General features: G+C 43.6%; 1 protein-coding gene across 1 annotated transcript in view; it reads left to right on the top strand.

Annotated features, from left to right (window-relative positions):
- The window catches only part of IL1RAPL1 (interleukin 1 receptor accessory protein like 1), a 784,296-nt gene that overhangs the window by 749,548 nt on the left and 13,644 nt on the right, over positions 1 to 21,104 (top strand). Inside the window, exon 11 of the mRNA XM_066621736.1 lies at positions 9,494 to 9,637. Coding sequence (XP_066477833.1) covers positions 9,494 to 9,637 — 144 coding nt within the window. The remainder of the gene's footprint in view (positions 1 to 9,493; positions 9,638 to 21,104) is intronic.

The following is a 21,104-nucleotide window of genomic DNA, read 5'->3' as shown; positions in this document are numbered from 1 at the left end:
GGGGGGGTACCTGGGCAAAAAACACTGCAGTCTCAAACCCTGATTGTGCTGACTCATTTTACCAGAAGACTACTTGGAAATAAGTGGAAGGGTAGATTTGTAAGTTCTTTGCCCACTGCTGCCAACTAGTAAGTCCTGTCATTACTTCTTCCTTGCAGCATCTGAAACAGTGAGGTCATAGTGTGATGGTGGTGATCATAGTGGTTGTTAGGTAAGAATCCATAAAGTCTAACCGGCAGGGAGCATCCTCATCCTTGTCCTCAAACACACTCTCCTATTTCTCTTCCCCACTTTTGCATCTATTGTTGTGTCCAGAGAACTCAGTGGGAGCCTCTCATAATGAGCACTGATCCCATTCTCATGACAAGTTGACTGTCTGCTGAAAACCCTCTGACAAACACTTGAGCAAACCGCATGAAAATCACAGCAGATCTCAGCTTTTCATCAAAATCCTGAACACTAATCACAGTTCAGAGAGAGCTGTGCAACCGTTCCCAAATGACTGCTGCACGTTCAGGCTCCAGGGAACTGTACTAGTCTCTTGCAATGGAGAAGCCAAGGGAGCTTTGGGAGAAGGATTGGGGTGGGGGCGGGGAGATAGATGGCAGAAGGCAAATTGTCCAAACTCAGGCAGGGCCACCTTGCACACCTCCCACTAACAAAATATGCATCTACCTGATTTGGATCAATTCTCCCATGTTCCCAAGGGTTCTCTGAATCCCAAAAAGGCATTTCAGGGGCCTGAGTTGGGAAGGAGCAGCCAGCACTGAAGAACTTTCTTCCACTTGCTGGTCTGAAGATCCAACCAGTACCTATATTTTTCTCTTCTATAAAGGTTAAAACATATAGATTGGTTTAAGTTTGGAAGATACTTATCTTTGAAAAGCAAAATTACTGAAGAAGGTGCCATGAGAGACATTTGAAAAACTCAGAAACAAAACATTGTGCAAAACAATGTACAACTGAGAATCACAAACTGGAGTAGGTACCCAAAAAAGCAGGATACAGGCATACTTTCGAGAACATGAGTTCCATTAGTGCTGATTGGTTACAGCACTCTTTGTCCTGGTGTGACTGATAGCTTTTCTAACCACCAGGAGCAGTATATTCTAGACCAGCCATTTTCAATCTTTTTCAGCTCACAGCACACTGACAAGGCACTAAAATTGTCAAGGCACACTACCAGTTTTTTACTTACATTAAATCACTACATTACAATTAATTGTTAATATAATTAATACAATTATATTATTACATGACAAAGAAACTCACAAGAAGCTTGGAGAGGAAAGGATAGGTGATTGTGAAAAGGATGAAAAATGTTATTAAAGTGTTATGCGGGGAAGTGCTGGCAAAGAGAGGTCAGACTGAGCACACAGGAGAGCTGTGGGGTGAGGGGCAATGAAGAGACAGGAGTGAAACAACTACAGGATTCAGCTGGGGGGGAGAGAGAACTTGAAACCAGTGATTCTGAACCTTTGGAAGTTGCAGAGGAGTGAAGGGAGAGACAGTAAGAGAAGTGCTGACTGCAATTATGAGATTTGGGGGGCAATGTGCCTGTGGGAGGGAGTGGGGTGGGAAGAAGTGCCAATTGCCTGCTCCTGTATTTAAGAAAAAAAAGTGTGGCCGAAAGCCCAATCCTAGGCATGTCTACTCAGAAGTAAGCCCCATTATAGTCAATGGGGCTTACTCCCAGGTAAGTATGGATTGGGGCCCAGTGCCCTTCCCCCAAAAGGCAATGCAAGGAGGGTCGTTTTGGAGAGTTGCAGGGAAACTGTGGCAAGGAAAAGGGACTATCCAGGACCCTTTGAGCCAGCCAGTTCTTAGGCTGGTGGCCTCCGCAGACTCACTTGCTTCATACCTGCTCCTGACTCCCTCGTTCTCACTCACTCCACCTGCTGGGACCCTCCTCCAAGCTTCTCTGGTCGCCCAGTCTGAGGCTAAGAGGCAAAGAAGGAAGGCCCATAGCCAGGGAGACAGACCAGGGACAGACTGCACTTGCTCCTGGTGTGGAAGGGATTGTCACTCCCGGATTGGCCTTTTCAGCCACACTAGATGCTGTGCCAGAACCACCTTTCAGAGCGCAATACCATAGTCTTTCTAGACTGAAGGTTGCCAATACAATACATTGAGGCAAGGACTTAATACCCAATCCTAGGGTATTAAGGGTAATTCTTCTACTAGGGTTCTTCTACTAGGGTAATTCTTCTACTCAGAAGTAAGCCCCATAATAGTCAATAGGGCTTACTCCCAGGTAAATCAGGATCAGGTTGCAGCCTTCGTCTTGCTAAGGAGCAGGAGCAAGCGACAGCAGGAGGTACAAAGCAGCCGCGACCAGCCCCTTCACTGGCTGTCTGCTCCTTTTCCTTCTGCTGCGCGTAAGGCTCAAAGCAGCCACTCCCCCCCCATGTGGGTGGCTGCTGCCTGTCTGCTCTGAACTCGCGGCACACCTGAGGCAGCCTCGCAGCACACTAGTGTGACGCAGCACAGCGGTTGAAAAACGCTGTTCAAGACCAATCAGTGTCCATTTCCTGCCTATTGTATCAAAGCTGTCTCCTTTAGCTCTGTTTCATGCAATGCTTGACTTTCAGGGAATGTATCCCTCACACCAGTGATTCTCACACATTTGGCACCGGGACCCACTTTTTAGAATGACATTCTGTCAAGACCCGCCAGAAGTAATGTCATGACCAGAAATGACATCACCAAGCAGGGCAATTTTTACAATCCTAGGCTGCAATCCTACCCACACCTACCCAGGAGTAAGTCCCATTGACTATCATTGTTAAAAGAATATACATAGTACCTTGATAAAGGTACAGGTCTGGAACATTTCCTCAGTTGCAGTCACATACCATGGTAGCATCACATGTAATATATTAAAAATAAAATATTTAAATGAATGGGGACCCACCTGAAATTGGCTCATAACCCACCTAGTGGGTCTCAACCCACAGTTTGAGAAACACTGCCCTACACTATGTATTGCAGTAGTGTTTAATGCAATAGGCATGTTATAAAAGTATACAATATCAGCCCATGCTATTAAGTGTAAAACCTCTCAGAAAGTTGATGATGATAATTGAGAATATTTATATACTGCTAGTTTACAAAGCAGTTTACAGAGTGAAATAAATAAGTGGTGGGTGGAAGGTTCTAAGAGTACTCTTTCATTTATTTACTTCTCTGTGCAAGTGCTGTTAATGATAAGTAAATTACCTCTGTGACATCGCTGAGGAGCTTTATCAAAAATTTAAAACCAGGTGCAGATCAAAGATACATCCCAGAAGTGCAGCTGATAATTATGGTAGGATTAGTGCAAAAATGAATGCATTTATTAACCGTGATATCATTCAGTATGTCTCAGGAATGGTGGTACTTTATTTTAATTAGCTGTTCCTTGCACTGACTTTCTTGGTCCAACTATTTGATAAGAAAACAAGTGTAGCCATTGGTCAAAATGCTTGTAGCAAGCCTTGTTTTAAATTGAAGCAATTTATTTAAGGAAAGAATCTACCAATGCTGCTGCAATCAATGGGCTTTCCCTTCAGAGTAGATGCCGGCTTCTGCTTCCGAAAGACCGTTGTTAATTGCCTGCCACTAAATGATTGCTTTGCCCTCAGATGTAACTCTTTGGCACTCACTCATTTGTTGTGTTTAACAAAATGCCATCTCCCCTGGGAAATGCCTGGTAATTTTCCTTCCCAGTTTCCAGAGCTTACTCTCAAACAGGACAAGGTCTGCAATTTTAACGTCATAACACAAAGGGCTAAACAGAGATGAAACGGCTTGCACTTTAGTTTCGCCCCTTCCCCCCCTTGAAGTGGAATTGTGCTGAAATAGAATCTCTTTTAAAAAAATATTTTATTTCAGGGAACTTAACAGGTAAACAAGTCAAAGCAAGTATAAACCCTCCTGGTCCTCTAATGTTAATGCAAGATGTAACACAAGGAAAGAGCTTATTGTCAAATTCAGAAACATCTTTTTGCCTCCCTGGCTTCTCTTGCAGCCCAATCCTATCATTACCCCCTCCCCCTGAAGCAGCAATGCCAAAAGGGCAACCACTGCATCCTATGGTGGGAGACATCCAGGAGGATTCCTCTTGGTAAGGGAAAATTGGCTCCCTTCCTGGGGATAAGCTTCTGCTGCACAGAGAGGTCTCCTTGCACCTGTGCTAGCTAAATAGGTGGTGCTGGTTTGTGTGAACACACACTGCAGGATCTGCTGGACCTGATCCACCCTTCCTCGCCACCTCCCTGCCCCAGTTCACCTGCTCCCCACCTGCCCTCCTGCCATCCCTCCTGCCTCTCCCACTGACTTACCTTTGTCAGTGGGTGGGAAGGCGTAGGCCGGTTAGCAGGGCCCCAAGTGGCACACTGTCAAAGTGCCTTTTGCAACTGGCACTGACTGATTTATGGCAGCCAGTACCAGCACAGGAGGCGTGCCGCCATTGGTAGGCACACATAGAATTGGGCTCTAAGTATGGTCACAGGACCACCATTCCTTCCAATGCTACTAATTTTAATCAGGAAGAGCCAAATTGGGGGTCCTGTACTGGGTAAATAGGTATCACCTGTACAAAGAACTATGCTAGAAGCACTGTAGAAGGCTTGGAGCACACACTTCATACTGGCATAGCCAGGATTCAGTGCAATCACAAAGGAGTTTCTCACAACCTCCTGTACAATCGCAACGGATTCTGGGACAGTTTCTTTCTCCCATTTGTTGGTCAAGCAAGAAGTCTGTGAGACAGAGGAAGCAATTCAAGAAAGTTAGGGAGGCTTACATCCTGTTGATTTCAGTGAGACTTAAGTGCACTTTTCTCAGAACTGAGGCAAAGTAATACATGCTGCAGGGATTTTATAGTGCTAACAGTGAAAATTATACCCAAACATCCTTCAAATGAGACATCCCGTGGTCCCAAATATGGTCTATAGTAGCCTAGCCATTTAGTCACATGCACAATAATTGTTAAAAAAACCCTCCATGAAATCTTTTCCGTTTAATCTTATAATAATTCTAGTCTAGTTTTTCAATGCTAGTATTTTTCTCTTGCCTTAATGCATCATCATTACAACAGGCACATAAATGGTGTATTTTGCACCTAGCAACCTAGCACATTAAATTCCCATCTTCTGGTTACCACCGAACAGCTGCATCACGTGTGGCAGAACATGATAAACAGGACTATGTTCAGCCAATGCTGTATAATTTCCATTTCCATTTATTTCCTAAGCCATTTTATTGCAATTCTAATGAAACTGTTGTGGGTTTATTTATTTGAAGGAAACAAACCTATTTTCCCTGCAGATAAGAAATGTACAGAATATGTAGAACCAACAGCCCTGAACTTAAAATGGTAGAATGTTAAAGGGGTTTCCATTGTATTTGTGAACAGTGTAAAAAAATAAATCCTTTGTTTATAGAACTAAAATCATACTTCATTACATTTTATTGTCTCTTAGAGAACAGTGAAACTTTTATAGCAGCTCTATGCACTGCAATAATAAAAGTGTAAAGATACCTAGGCAGTGCAAATAACTGCTATTGCTTTTGATCTTCTTCTCTAGCTTTGTATTTCTTTAATTAAAATATAGGATATTGTATAGTTATAGCAGCACGGTCTAAAAAAGAAAACACGTGGTTACAAAATATCAGGAATAAAACTCCCTAACAAAAAGTTGTGTTGGCCCAATGATTTGCAATCTTGAGGCAACTGATGGCCCAATTCTATCTGAGCCTTACTGTGGCAGATCTGTGGCTGGGCCTGCCAGTGCATAAGAACATAAGAACATAAGAACAGCCCCACTGGATCAGGCCATAGGCCCATCTAGTCCAGCTTCCTGTATCTCACAGTGGCCCACCAAATGCCCCAGGGAGCACACCAGATAACAAGAGACCTCATCCTGGTGCCCTCCCTTGCATCTGGCATTCTGACATAACCCATTTCTAAAATCAGGAGGTTGCGCATACACATCATGGCTTGTAACCCATAATGGATTTTTCCTCCAGAAACTCGTCCAATCCCCTTTTAAAGACGCCAGCACCACCTCCTGTGGCAAGGAGTTCCACAGACCGACCACACGCTGAGTAAAGAAATATTTTCTTTTGTCTGTCCTAACCTGCCCAACACTCAATTTTAGTGGATGTCCCCTGGTTCTGGTATTATGTGAGAGTGTAAAGAGCATCTCCCTATCCACTCTGTCCATCCCCTGCATAATTTTGTATGTCTCAATCATGTCCCCCCTCAAGCGTCTCTTTTCTAGGCTGAAGAGGCCCAAACGCCGTAGCCTTTCCTCATAAGGAAGGTGCCCCAGCCGCGTAATCATCTTAGTCGCTCTCTTTTGCACCTTTTCCATTTCCACTATGTCTTTTTTGAGATGCGGCGACCAGAACTGGACACAATACTCCAGGTGTGGCCTTACCATCGATTTGTACAACGGCATTATAATACTAGCCGTTTTGTTCTCACTACCCTTCCTAATGATCCCAAGCATAGAATTGGCCTTCTTCACTGCCGCCGCACATTGAGTTGTCACTTTCATCGACCTGTCCACCACCACCCCAAGATCTCTCTCCTGATCTGTCACAGACAGCTCAGAACCCATCAGCCTATATCTAAAGTTTTGATTTTTTGCCCCAATGTGCATGACTTTACACTTACTGACATTGAAGCGCATCTGCCATTTTGCTGCCCATTCTGCCAGTCTGGAGAGATCCTTCTGGAGCTCCTCACAATCACTTCTAGTCTTTACCACTCGGAAAAGTTTGGTGTCATCTGCAAACTTAGCCACTTCACTGCTCAACCCTGTCTCCAGGTCATTTATGAAGAGGTTGAAAAGCACCGGTCCCAGGACAGATCCTTGGGGCACACCGCTTTTCACCTCTCTCCATTGTGAAAATTGCCCATTGACACCCACTCTCTGCTTCCTGGCCTCCAACCAGTTTTCAATCCACGAGAGGACCTGTCCTCTAATTCCCTGACTGTGGAGTTTTTTCAGTAGTCTTTGGTGAGTGCAAATGACTAGAGGCCATGCACAGGCATCCCTTGGCCTGCAGAACCTCCACCATCCTCTGTTCTCAGTAAATCGGCAACTGGAACCATTTGGGGGAGGACTGTGCATTGATTGGAGGGAGCTGTTGGGGCCAAGAGCAATTCAGGGGAGAAAGATGATGGATAGCAGCACCAGTTCACATTGGATCTTGTATCCCCAGCCCAGATCCACTCCCAGGGTCTTGTCAGACTTATGCCAGCTAAAGAGCTGGGGTAGGTCTGAGGAAACTCATTGGAGACCAGGGAGCCTATGGAGAGGTAAGTAAAAATGTTCCTTATTTACCTTTCCTGGACTATCTGGTCTCCTGCACCCCATCAGTGGACACTCCATCAGTTGTGTTGCATGGTCTGGGCTGGTGGTGTCAGATTGGGTTCTAACTCAGTGTTAAAAAAATCATATCTAGAGATTAGTTCCATTGCCAGCTATGGCTATAAATAACCTTTTGCATGCAAAGCCTTAATGGAACTTAGAGTCCAATCCTAACCAACTTTCTAGCACTGACCCAGCTGCAATGCAGCCCCAAGGTAAGGTAACAAACCATGTCCTTACCTTGACAAGCCCCCTTGACTGCCTCCCCATTGCAGGATGCCGCGCACGCCACATTGGCACAGCTATGTCAGTGCTGGAAAGTTGGTTAGGATTGTGCCCTTAGATCCAGTTCACATATTGGCAGCCACTAAATGTTTCCATATGAGCCGTGCTGAAGAATAACCCCAAATGTTTACAGGATGGCCATCCATTATGCCTGCATCAGACTTTAGACCTGTGCAGATTGGCATAAGGTTGCTGCCAGTGGTATTACATACAAATAAATACTTTTGCAATGGCTATGCTGTCTCAAAAAGACACCCACTTAAGAAATCACTAGCCCATTAATAGTGCATATTCAGCACATTGTTTTTATTTTGCATTCTCTCTTCATTTGTCAAACTGTTTTGGTCTTCTGTGCTAGTTTTTAACTTTCACCAGAGCCACTTTTAAGATAACCTGGACAATGGAGGTATTGCAATCCATAAAGCACTTGTGTTTTTAGGATCACGTATGATACTCCATCTAATTTTAATACAGTTCATGTGCATTGCTGCATTTACAGCCCAATCATAACTTTCCGCACTGCGATGCAGCGGCACTGAAACAGCCTCCGCTGTATCCAGCATGGGAAGAGAGGCTGCTGGAGGTCTCCCCAAGGTAAGGGGGCATTCGTTCCCTTCCCCCAGGGCAGGCCCCAGCAGCCTCTACAAAATTGCTGGTGTGTGTCCGAGCAGCCCTGTTTCAGGAAATCAAGCCCAGGAAAGGGGAAAGGATATGGCAGGAGCCCCTGCTGCCATTGCTGCCCCCTCCGGGGCCCAATCCGCTCCCTCTCTGCTCTCCCTGCCCCATGACACCCCCTCCCCACCTTTGTTCTGCCCTTCCCCTGCTGCCTGGCAGGACCTTACCTGATCCATTGGATGCTCCACTTGAATCTGGTGCTAGCAGGCCAGTGGCAGGAGCATCTGCCCTGTTTCAATGTGCTTTCCTGCACATTTGCAAAAGCACACGTGCTTGTTCTACCAGCACTAGGCTGGTTACGATTGTGCTGTTAGTACTATATCCATTTCTACTTAATAGAATATCTTTGAAAAACAAAACAAAAAACTAGCTCTTATTTCCCATCTTCTTAACAGCAGCAAGAATAATAGCACACTTGACTACAAATGGCCACTCCTCAGTCTTTACATGTGCAACCTGGCAGATGGAAGGGCAATAGGCAGTGAGGAGTTTTACCACTTATAGTTATTATCTGATAAGCGATATCACCAAGGAGATTAGTGTTGACAGAAAATAACAACTGCATTTGCCCAAGCCGTTTTCATCCTTCGAAACTAAACAACATGACAGTGATCTCCATCCATCATGTCATCTCCCATGGCACAATGTAGCACAAGAAAGTGGTCACGTTCCAAGTTTGAATGTCAGAAATGACAAATTGGAATGATTTGCAACATCTGAAAAAAAATGGGGGGGGGGAGGAAACCTGTTTATGGAGAGCTGAGGAGGGAAGATGAATTGCCTATCGGCAGGGAATGGTGTCAGAGATATTAACACACAACCGAACCATGAGATTCTGGGAATAATTGGTCATCAGATATTTAAATTTCGAAAAAGAAAAATGGCTATTTTTTAGCTTCATCCTACATTAGCTTCATCCTACATCCTTCATTAGGAAAGCCTCATTTGTGGGACAACCGTGTCTCACATGCCTATTGTGTTCATCAAATTTTTTTCTTCCAGCAAAAACTCAATAATAATAAATCTGTGTCAACAAACTAGCAAAGCATATGCCCTTTATATAGCAAGACTATCGAAATATTACTGCGTATTTGAGAGCCAGGCATGCTAATAAATTGTCCCCTTTACTTGCGAATGTGGTGGTTATTTCATTTTATAATTCTTTGCAGAGCTGATGTATACAGTGGAGCTTGCTGGTGGGCTTGGTGCTATTCTGCTGCTGCTTGTTTGTTTAGTGACTATCTACAAGTGCTACAAGATCGAGATTATGCTATTCTACAGGAATCATTTTGGTGCTGAAGAACTAGATGGAGGTAAGTAAGCAAGTCTCTCCCTTATTACCACCTGTCTGTGGGTCCTGCAATTTTTTCTTTCATGTGGTCCTAATTTGAAGTTTGATGTTTAAAAAGTAAGTGATGCAACAGCAATCCTCTGCTGCATTTCTTGGCTTGCATTAGGTAATACATCAGAATTGTTTCTCTTAGACTACAGATGATTGCCTATGAGTCTTTGGCTGATATATCTGCTATTCAAAAAATAAGAACTACATGTATTTCTGTAAAGAAAGGGCATGAAAATGTGGAAGGGTATATCATGTGCTTTCTGTTTGGTTTGCAGTATCCCTACTGTTGAAGGGGCAACCTAAAGCTTTAGGTTGCACATGAAGAGTGAAGTGAGGGAAAAAGTTGGAAAGAAAAGTTAGTGGGCCTTTAACAATCCTGGATGCCAGCTTGGCATGATGGTTCTTGGGTTGTGGCTGAAATGGGGGTGGCTTAATTCAGCACCACCAGGGCAATGAAAAACAACACCAACCACATGACAGTGAAAGAAGGAATGAAGAATGAAGATACACAGGGTGCTGTGACTAAGTTTTTTATACTTTAACCTTCTCATGGGGATCCATGTACTCCAGTGGGATCTTTTATGAGGTAGGACCATCAAGGAGTCTTCTTCTGTGGCTTGATGCCCTTGATTGCTCACCCTTGCCCCTAAACGAGTGTCGCTTTTGTTTTGCACTTTACCAAGGGTACAACAAAGAACTTTTGACAAGCTCTGGAGGCCAGTTGATGTATTCACATGGACACCTTGATTGATTTGGCCATGGAGTTGGTGGAGACAGTTCAAGTCCAAAACTTTTCTTTTGTGTCACTAATGACTTGTTTACTTCAAGTCAGGAAACTCCCAGGTTGTGATGTTCACAAGGACAAATGTGCTGTAACAGCAAGGTGTAGCCACCCATGGAGTTTTCCAAAAGTCAGTTAAGGTTTCCTCCAAGCAAGCCTGATAGAATGATTATAGTCATCAGTCCGGCTTCAAATCACAGTACTGGTCTGGATCTTGCTCCCCTTCCAGGCACCTTACACATGTATACATGAGTCATGCATCTTGCACATTAAATAAAAAGAAATAAAAATGTAGTCAGGCAACAACATTGCTCTCATTGGGTGAGAAGATTGACTAACCATAGTTACGATTGAGAATGCAACCCCTCCCTTCTCCTCCACCATCTTAGTTCCGTCATTAAGTGATAATATCAACATCCTGATTGTGTTTGTACCATAGGTCTATGGCTCATGCAAACCCAGAAATTTAAACCAGAGTTTAAATTTGGAGGTAAAGGAGGGAGCATGCGGGCTTTTAAATTTTGGGGCTGTATTCACAATCTGTGGTTAGCTAATGGTTTGAACTAGCCCATTTCCTTTGGGTGTTAAGTTTTGCAAAGTGCAAGGTTTAGTCTGTAAAATTTTTAACGTATTGAATCATTGTAGGGAACACCCTGCTTTATCTATGAACAAACAAACACATTTTCTTACGTTATCATCCATGTGCCATGGATATCTTGCTTCAAGTTGGTATTTGTTAGAGTGCAATCCAGAAGCCCTTGTGCCTTGCACCAGCCCAGATATGTTGCAAAAGTGCTGTCAGGTACTTCTGCACCACCGTGGGAGTTGACAGGCTGGTGCACAGCCGCCAGAGGTCAAATCTGGCCTCTGCAGCACTGGCTTCAGGTATGTTTGTGCTGATGGTGGTCGCTGACATGAGGGTCAGGGAAGGGCAGGTGGAAAGTGTTTCAGAGGCATTGCGGGGTGGAAGGAGGGTGGGCGGGCTGGTGGGAGGTTCAGGCCTGGGAGGGGGGCGGAACCAGGATCCAGTACTTAGGCCAGATCTTAGCCCCCCTCCTGGGTGGCTGGCCTATCACCTGGCTGCTCGGATCTTTACCACCTCTTTAGGTGGCTCAGATCCAAGTAACCCTATTTTGCCCACTGCTGCATTGCTCAGGGTAAGAGGAATTAATCCCCCTTGCCCTGAGTTGCACCATAGCCATCCCCAACCCTGCTCTGGATGCACCACAGGCCAGCCAGCTTGCCTGCTCCAGGGCATGTTAGGAATGGGCTATTGTATATGAGAAGATCTTCAAACTACACATGCCCTGATCAATCCATTATATTCACATTAGTAGTTTGTTCGGAATATATAATTAATTGTCCCGACTATGAGACAACACATATGTAAATGGGTCTGACTTTAATCTGTCACACACACACATGCAGGCTCCACATCCCTGGATTTAATCAACCATAGACTTAAAATATAGCCACAAGGCAGTGGAGGTTTGAGGTCAGAGTTTCCTTCTCTTAGATGAGCTGCCTTCCCAGGCTGACGAGTCCCATCTACCCGGTGGCTGTTTGGTTGCCTCTTATGATAAGTACAGCCAAACTGAGGGCCTGTTCTTATCCCCAACCCCCAGGGGATGACGCAGGAGTGGAAGGGCAGAAAGGGAGTTTGTGGGGGATGGAGGACTGCAGGGCAAGAGAGGGGGTTGTGGGTAATGGGGAATTGCAGAGGGATAGCAGGGATGAGGCTAATGGAGGATTGCAGAGGGGGGAGGGAGCAGGCCCAAGGTCAAGCAGGCCCTAGGTCCAACACAGAAGACAAGACATCAAGCAGGCCCTAGGTCCAACACAGAAGAAAATTGCTCCTCTGAAGTCTGCTGCAGGCAAGGTCATCCAGTACCAGGCGCAACAGATGGAACACTGGGTGCAGCACTACTCTGAGCTATATTCCAGAGAAAATGTAGTCACCGAAGAAGCGCTGAACAACATTGAGTGCCTGCCTGTGCTGGAGGAGCTTGACAGTGAACCAACCCTAGAAGAACTTCACATGGCCCTGGACTCCCTTGCCTTTGGCAAGGCACCTGGAAAAGACAGCATCCCTGCTGAAGTCCTAAAGTGCTGCAAAGAGATCATCGTCACTGACCTGTATGAAATCCCGTCTCTGCTGGAGAGAAGGTGGAGTACCTCAAGACATGAGGGATGCAAACATCATCACGCTGTACAAGAACACAGGCAACGGGGTGACTGCAACAACTACCGCGGCATCTCTCTCCTTAGCGTTGTAGGAAAGCTGTTTGCCCAAGTTGCACTAAAGAGGCTCCAGGTACTTGCAGAGAGCATTTATCCAGAATTGCAGTGCGAATTCTGAGCCAACAGGTCCACCACTGATATGGTATTCTCGTCTAAGGGAGAATGCAGTGAGAATATGGTATTCTCTAACTGCAGAAGAAATGCAGGGAACGACAGCCACTCTTTATAGCCTTCATAGATCTCACGAAGGCTTTCGGACTGACGATCAGCCTTAAGAAAACACAGCTCATGGTTCAGGATGTGGACTCACCTCCCTGCATTACAATCTCTGCGCGTGAACTGGAGGTTGTCCATGACTTTGTGTACCTTGACTCAACAATCTCCAACACTCTTTCTCTCGATACCGAGCTAAACAAACGCATCGGTAAAGCAGCTACCACATTTTCCAGACTCACAAAGAGACTCTGGTCCAACAAGAAGTTGATGGAACATACCAAGATCCAGGTCTACAGAGCTTGCATCCTGAGTACACTTTTGTACACTTCTGTACTCTTCTGTGCACTTCTGTACACTTCTGCGAGTCATGGACTCTTCGCTCACAACAGGAGAGGAAACTGAACACTTTCCGCATGCACTGCCTCCGACACATCCTCGGCATCACCTGGCAGGACAAAGTTCCAAACAACACCGTCCTGGAACGAGCTGGAATCCCTAGCATGTATGCACTGCTGAAACAGAGATGCCTGTGTTGGCTTGGTCATGTCCTGAGAATGGATGATGGCCAGATCCCAAAGGATCTCCTCTATGGAGAACTCGTGCAAGGAAAGCGCCCTACAGGTAGACCACAGCTGCAATACAAGGACATCTGCAAGAGGGATCTGAAGGCCTTAGGAGTGGACCTCAACAGGTGGGAAACCCTGGCCTCTGAGCGGCCCGCTTGGAGGCAGGCTGTGCAGCATGGCCTTTCCCAGTTTGAAGAGACACTTGGCCAACAGGGTGAGGCAAAGAGGCAAAGAAGGAAGGCCCATAGCCAGGGAGACAGACCAGGGACAGACTGCACTTGCTCCCAGTGTGGAAGGGATTGTCACTCCCGAATCGGCCTTTTCAGCCACACTAGACGCTGTTCCAGAACCACCGTTCAGAGCGCGATACCATAGTCTTTCCAGACTGAAGGTTGCCAACTACTAGATTTAAAATGTATTAAAAAAACTTTCACATAATCTGCTGTAGTTTGCCTAGCACCCACCAGTTTACACATGTTTAGGCAATTTACATATGCTTTGGGCAATGAATGCAATTTGTGTAAATTTACATAAGTTTCATAAATTTTGCCATTTTGTCAGCATGGCTTCTGCAGACTCAGAGCCCAGTCCTGAGCTCAGAGCTTCGGCTTTCCACTGGAGCACACTGTCGCAAACGTGCCATAAGGCACGTCTACGAGGCTTACCACCGGGCTAGCGTCCATGCTAGTCCAGCGCTGGCTGGTGCTGGGCTAGCGCTAGGTGGGCACCCATCCTCTGCTGCTTGGCAGTCTTTTATACTTACTGCTGCTTAGCAGTAAGCAGGAGCGGGGAGGAGGCATTCCAGGGAGGGGGGAGGCAAGGGGAGGGCGGAGAGAGGGCGGGCAGGTGGCGTGATGAGCAGGTGGGGGGCGGAGAGAGGATAGGCGGGAGGCATGCCAGGGGGAGGGAGTGGGGAGGCAGGAGGCGGGTCCAGTGGAGTTCATCTCCACCAGATCATGTCCGTTCATGCAGGGCTTGGCGCCCTACACAAACATCGGTGGTAAAGTGAGTAGCCCCATTGCGGGACTACTTCCCTTACCTGAGAGAAGGGGACGAAAGTCCTCTTCTCCCGAGGCACCACCCGCAGGATAGTGGCAACAGCCACAGGTGTGCAGGATGCGGCAACAGCCATTCTATGCACTGCTGCAGCCGCGTGCCCTGGACAGCTCAGGATTGGGCTGTTAAACTTCCACAGATTTTGATATCTGCGCAGGGTTCTGGAACGAATCCCCCCATGGATATGGAGGGCCCACTGTACTATGTTTAGTAGCAAGTATCATTATTCACTTTGATTTTTTCTATGTTGTAATGTTCATGTAGTTTGGTTGATAAGTGGTTTGAAGTCTGAGACAACTAAGAGCTCTTTCAGCCCTTTCAGCCTCAGGATTCAGCTAATGAATGACTTCTGAAAAAAAAATAGGAAGACAATACAAATGAAGGGTTGAAAAATAACATCATCGACATGGTGAATTTCTGGGGTACTGTTGTGGATTTCTGGGGTACTCCATGACAATTATCTAAATATTGGACAAATTTCAAGATACCAAATTATTAGGGACAAAAATAAATTATAGAAATAAATATAATGGCTTCTGTTGCTCTGTCTCCAGAGCAGATGACATTTTTTTGCCATTGGATTAAATATGATTTAATTTCCCCTAGCAAAGTATTCAAGTTAACAGTGCTTATTTATCAACAGATAAGCAGTTATGATTAACCTTATGTATTTAATAAAATATAAAATACACCTGGAACAGGTTCTGTCTCTTTATAGTTGATAGGCATGATTACTGACTCGTTCCAGTTTATTAAGACTCTTGATAGAGGTGAGCATTAATTCATTAGGTCTAACAGTTTCAAATCTGAGGAAAATTGATTAGACAAAATCAATAAAACATCTTCAGTATATAACTGCACATGAATTCCCTTCCTTGAATTTTCTCTAGTTATGTCTAAATTACACCCAATTTTTGCAGCTAAAGTTTCTAGCTCTTGATTAAGGGGAAAAAAAGGAACCAAAAACAAAAAGGACAGATGCTTCTGCTAAGATGAAACAACATAGAACATTTACCATTCATGAACATCCTTGCACATGGATGCTTATAGATTAATCTTAATTAGCTAAGGAAGATAGTAGGAAAATGTGAGTGCTCTAACATGAACATTAAAACAGCCCAGATAATTTGAGCAAACTTTTGTGCACATCCAGTGATCTTCTGACTTTATGTTGTACCTGAGATGCTGAGAATGATGAGGTATCTAAAAGAAGCCTTATTTGATCAGGACAATATTGCTTACATGTAAATCTATATCTGCAACGGATGGGACAAATGTGACAAAATGTTTCTCCCAGCACAATCCTATGCTTGTTTACTCAGAACTGTCCCATTGTGCTCTGTTGCTCCTATTCCCTAATAAGTGTTTTAGGAATGCACCACAATCCTATCCCCAGTCACCAAAGCTGATGCAGCCACACCAAAATGGTGCATGCTTCATCCTGTGGTGGTGAGTGACCTGAAGGCAAATGGGAAGGAAGTAAAAACAGTTTTTACTTACCTCCACATAAGCCCTTGGGCCACCGATGATTCTCCTTGGACATTTGCCTCCTTTTTTGGTGATGTATGTGACTGGGTACATAGTCCCTAGAAAAGGGGCTAAGAGGTTTTTGAAAGAGGGGACCAGATCCAGTTTACACCACTGCTGCCTGATCCTCCCCCTTCCCCTCCCCATTTCCAATTCCTCCTCCAATCTGCCCATGATCCACTCCCAATGCTGGCTTACCTGCTCTGGAGTGTGCACTGCTGTATGTCCTGTTACTACAACTGTACTCTTTTCTGCTGTCTAAACTAACTCAATAGGTTTGGGCTGTTAATCTAGTTGCCACAGTTGTTGACAATATTTAAGTCTATTTTTTCCTTGAACCAAAAGTCCTTCCATTTTGTTTGGATTAAGTTTCAGTATGTTTCTTCCCCACCCAGACTACCAGTGCTCTCAGACAATAGTTCAGTCCCACCATTGACTATCTGAAATCTATAGGAATAGATAGAGCTAGCTGAGTACCACCCTCATATTGGTGACAGTGAATTTCAAGTCTTCTGATAACTTTTCCAAGTGGTATGAGTTTAGATATTAAAACTGCATTATATCAGTTCCTTCTTGGGTTTTAATAAAACACAAGTACTAGCTCCATGCGTAGTTAATAGTAATTCCTGAGCCATAAAAGCTTCTTCTAAGATGGAACACAAAATGAGGACTAACATGCTCGTGTTCTATACCATTCTATTGGAAAACCATCTGGTCCTGGTGCTTTTCCTGCTGGCACCAATTGAATGGCACATAAAATGCTGTTATATCCCATGATAACCACGCAATTCAATCTTCATTTACAGCTGGTTGATTAATATTCTGAAAGAACTCCTGAAGTTTATTAGGATCAAATGTATTATCTTTCTTACACAGGTCTTCATAAAACTTAATTTTCAACCCAGTTACAAAACCCCTTTTCAAACACAGTTTCTATTCCTTCATTGCTTTAAATGGAAAAGCTGTAGCTTGTTAGCTTTCTCTTCAGGCTGCCAGGAAGATTACACTGTTTGAAGGAGGAGAGCTTAGTGATAAATAATATAGCAGTTTCTGATGAATATTAACAAATTTATGTCCTACCTCCTATTCAATAGTTGATTCCATGTACTGAGATTTGAATTACAGAAGGAGTTCTAGGTCACACTACTTACTACTTAAATTACATGTTAACAAGGTACCCATCATGCTGCTGGTTCTTTTGATAAGCATGTTGGGGGAGGGAGTGGAACAGGAGGAGAACGGGACCAGTGGATCTCAGCTCCACTGGATCCTGAGCTGTGTTGGACTCTGTGGTCCATCACAGAGGCTCTTGTTTCTGCGGCAGCCCAAGGGCTGTCGCAAAATCAAGTAGTCCCATTGCGGGACTACTTTTCCTACCCAGTGGAAGGGGATAAACATCCCTTTCTCCGGCAGCTGCCGGCAGCTGCTATTCTTAGGATACTGCAGCAGCCATTTTTGGCGCCACAACAGCCCTGCACACCGGGCAGCTTAGGACTGGGCTGTGAAGCTGCAATCCTATAAATGCTTTTTCTGGGAGTATGCCCAATTGAACACAATGAGACTTACTGGTATTTCTCTGTAGATATGTATAGGATTGTGCTGTAACACTTTTTTTGTGCAGGCAGACTGGCAGTTAGTAATGTATAAATTAGCATCCAGAATTAGCGTTTATTCCTTTCATTTTGGAAATATTTTCTAGGTAATTGTGACTAGTATAAACTTTCCTGCACTGAACAGCAGGATATAAATTTGAAAAAAAAAACTAAACTAGCATCTCCATCCACCCTCCATCTCCATCTACTTTGAATCTTAGAAGTTAGCTTGATTTATAGGGAAAAAAGTTAGAAGCTCTTGCAAAATTCTGAAGGCAATAGCTAGAGGTTTTTTTTTATTTTAACAAATTGCAGCAGTAGAATTTAATTTGAAATCTTTTTAGTAAATGAGAGCAAGGAGTATTTTCTAAAGTTATTAGAAGAAACTAAGTCAATATATTAACATTAATAATAGATTATACTGTTTGGAGCTTGCTTAATTAAATGGCACATCATTTCATGTGTCTGTCAGTACCAAATCTCAAACTTTCGACTGAGAGCCCTCCCCTAAATTAAAGTATGTTATCATTCTCCTTAAAAATTATGGTAAACTTGTTAGACTACTTGTGCTTAAAATTTTACCTACTCTGCATTACTCTTTATTTTACTGCAACATAAGATTTGGATAATTCATTTTTAATAAGTTTGTATTAAAACATCACAACAATGCTAGAATTTAATAATTTATCATATGTTTAGGACTTCTAAATAGTAAGGCATAAGCATGAAGGCAGCAAAAGCTAAAACGATGTATTCCCAAATACATTTAAATACTATTGGCCCCTTGGTGAAGCCAATGGAATCTGCCATCACAAGACTATTTACTTGGAAGCCCCAGTATCCAATTTATATGCACACATCTTCCTTAGGGCTTGAGGATCACCTTCTTTAAATCAGTATTTTCACAGGTCAGTGGAGATTAACTGCATGCAATATTCAAGTAGATGTCTATTTTATTAATGTCATGAATTAGAAATGGCAAGTGTCATTTATAGGACAGCAAATATTTGTGCAGAATAAACAGTTTCAGTCAGTATTCTAACATCCTATTTTAGGAACTGGATTGAAGTCATGAGCATACCTTTCACTGAATAATTTAAAAGGGACGGATAACAAGCTATCCTATCTATCTAAAATGGAATTATAGCCTATTTATATGGCCTCGTTCCCAAACCACTAATCTTTCATTTGATTTAAGAAACAATTGCCAGTTCTAATTTAACATGACATGGAATTCACACAGTGGCTAAGAGGCAAAGAAGGAAGGCCCATAGCCAGGGAGAAAGACCAGGGACAGACTGCACTTGCTCCCGGTGTGGAAGGGATTGTCACTCCCGGATTGGCTTTTTCAGCCACACTAGACGCTGTGCCAGAACCACCTTTCAGAGCGCAATACCATAGTCTTTCGAGACTGAAGGTTGCCAATACAAAAAAAAAAAAAAGTACAGTACTAGTGCTGCATGTATTCAAGATAAATAGGGCTACCAGCTTTCATCAGTTGATTAATCCAGTGATGTTGATTATGATGAGCCAAATTTTAACCCCTTTTTGAGATTGAGGGGTGCACTCTGGCTATGGTGGGGAGGAGGCATGTTCAGCTTTAGTGTCATATTTTAATAGTGAATTAAATACAAAAAACACCCCCACCACAGCCTGTCCTTCCAAGAAATTACTAGCAGGTGCTCAGTCTAAGCCTGTGTATGTTACTTGGAAATAATTTTGATTGAGTTCTAATTACTAGTTGGAAATAATTTTATTGAGTTCAATAGACCTTTATTTCAAATAAGTCTAAATAGGATTGCAGCCTTTGTTTATACTATTGTATGTTAATTACACTTCCTTCATGATCTTCCAAATATCACCTATATTGAGGTTTTTCAAAACTTACATGTATTTTAAAATAAAATCTGTTTGAAGCCAGATGATAGCAACAAATGCTTATGTTGAACTAGTTATACATTGCAATAGTTAAGTCATTGAGTAAACAATTATTTTATTGCCCACCACATTTCATCAACCAATGTCACCTTCTCCAAACTAAATACTGTGTGTTGAAATGGATCATATCGCTCAAATTTTGTGGCCAGGCTCTCACATGGTGATTCTTGGGAGCAGGTTATGGTATATGCATTATATGATCCATCATCACAAAAGTGGAATGGACAGATTGCACAAATGTGATCTATGCACATACAGATGTATGTGCCTCATATTCAATTCTCTCACTATAGGTAGGATGTCAAGCACATGAAGGTTCACCACCTCTAATGGGGCTTGCAAGGCATCAGAAAGGTGATGGGTTTCTCCAGTTATCTTCTTGCTGTGATTAGGGAAGTCAGGGCTTTCCTGGAGCTTCTCAAAGGAGCCAAGAAATGTACACAGTAACGAGAAACAAAAACAAAATTAGTGAGAATGGTTTCAAGCCTTTCCTCATCCAGAAGATAGAGGTTGTCTCTCACCCTATGGTGATGTACCTTCTAGTCCAGTGTTTCTCAAACTGTGGGTTGGGACCCACTAGGTGAGTCGCAAGCCAATTTCAGGTGGGTCCCCATTCATCTCAATATTTTGTTTTTAATCTGTTAGACTTGATGCTACCATGGTGTGTGACTACATCTGGAGAAATGTTACAGACCTGTACTTTTCACAAACTATTGTGTATATTCTTCAACAATGATAGTAAATGGGACTTACTCCTGGGCAAGTGTGGTAGGATTGCAGCCTAGATGATTAAAATTTTTCCTGCTTCTTGATGTCACTTCCAGTCATGACATCACTTCCAGTGGGTCCCGACAGATTCTCATTCTAAAAAGTGGGTCCCAGTGCTAAATGTGTGAGAACCACTGTTCTAGTCTATCTATGGGATGGAGAGGCACAACTGACGCAACCAACAACAGATGTGCCCTCCCATGTTGTACAGCACAGCAGACTTGAACCCCTCCTTGACACAGTCAAGGTAGATCTTGGCAGCCAACTTGAGTCTTCAAGCATCATTAGATGGCCTTTAGAAATCTAGGAAGAGATCTCACCTCTCCAGGAAATGCTTGTTACTTGATCCCAGAAGCAGAGTGTTTCCTGAGCAGAATGTTCTTCTGTCTCCGAGAAGAACAAACACTTATCAGGAACATACATTTATCAGTTCTCCTTTATACTATGCATGTGGTAGAAGACAGGGCAAGCCTATGCTGTACATAGACTAAATATGCAGTGGCCAGGCCAGTGTTGTTCAACTGTGTGTAGCAGTAGCAGTTCCACTTTAACAGGCACATCTAAAATTTTTATTTTTTAAAAAAACAACATTTTGCTGAGGTAGGTAGCTGAATTTTCTTAGTACTGTAAAGTGCTGTTGTCCATCCCATTCTGATTCAGTGCAGTTGGCACTACTCCAGATAACACTGAAAGCATTTGGAATAAGTAGCTATTCAAGCAAGACGGAGATTTCAGAAATCGAGTTTTTGTCTT

The sequence above is a fragment of the Tiliqua scincoides genome, chromosome 3, assembly GCF_035046505.1.
Source record: "Tiliqua scincoides isolate rTilSci1 chromosome 3, rTilSci1.hap2, whole genome shotgun sequence".
Lineage (NCBI taxonomy): Eukaryota > Metazoa > Chordata > Lepidosauria > Squamata > Scincidae > Tiliqua > Tiliqua scincoides.
This window is presented reverse-complemented; position numbering and strand designations above follow the sequence as displayed.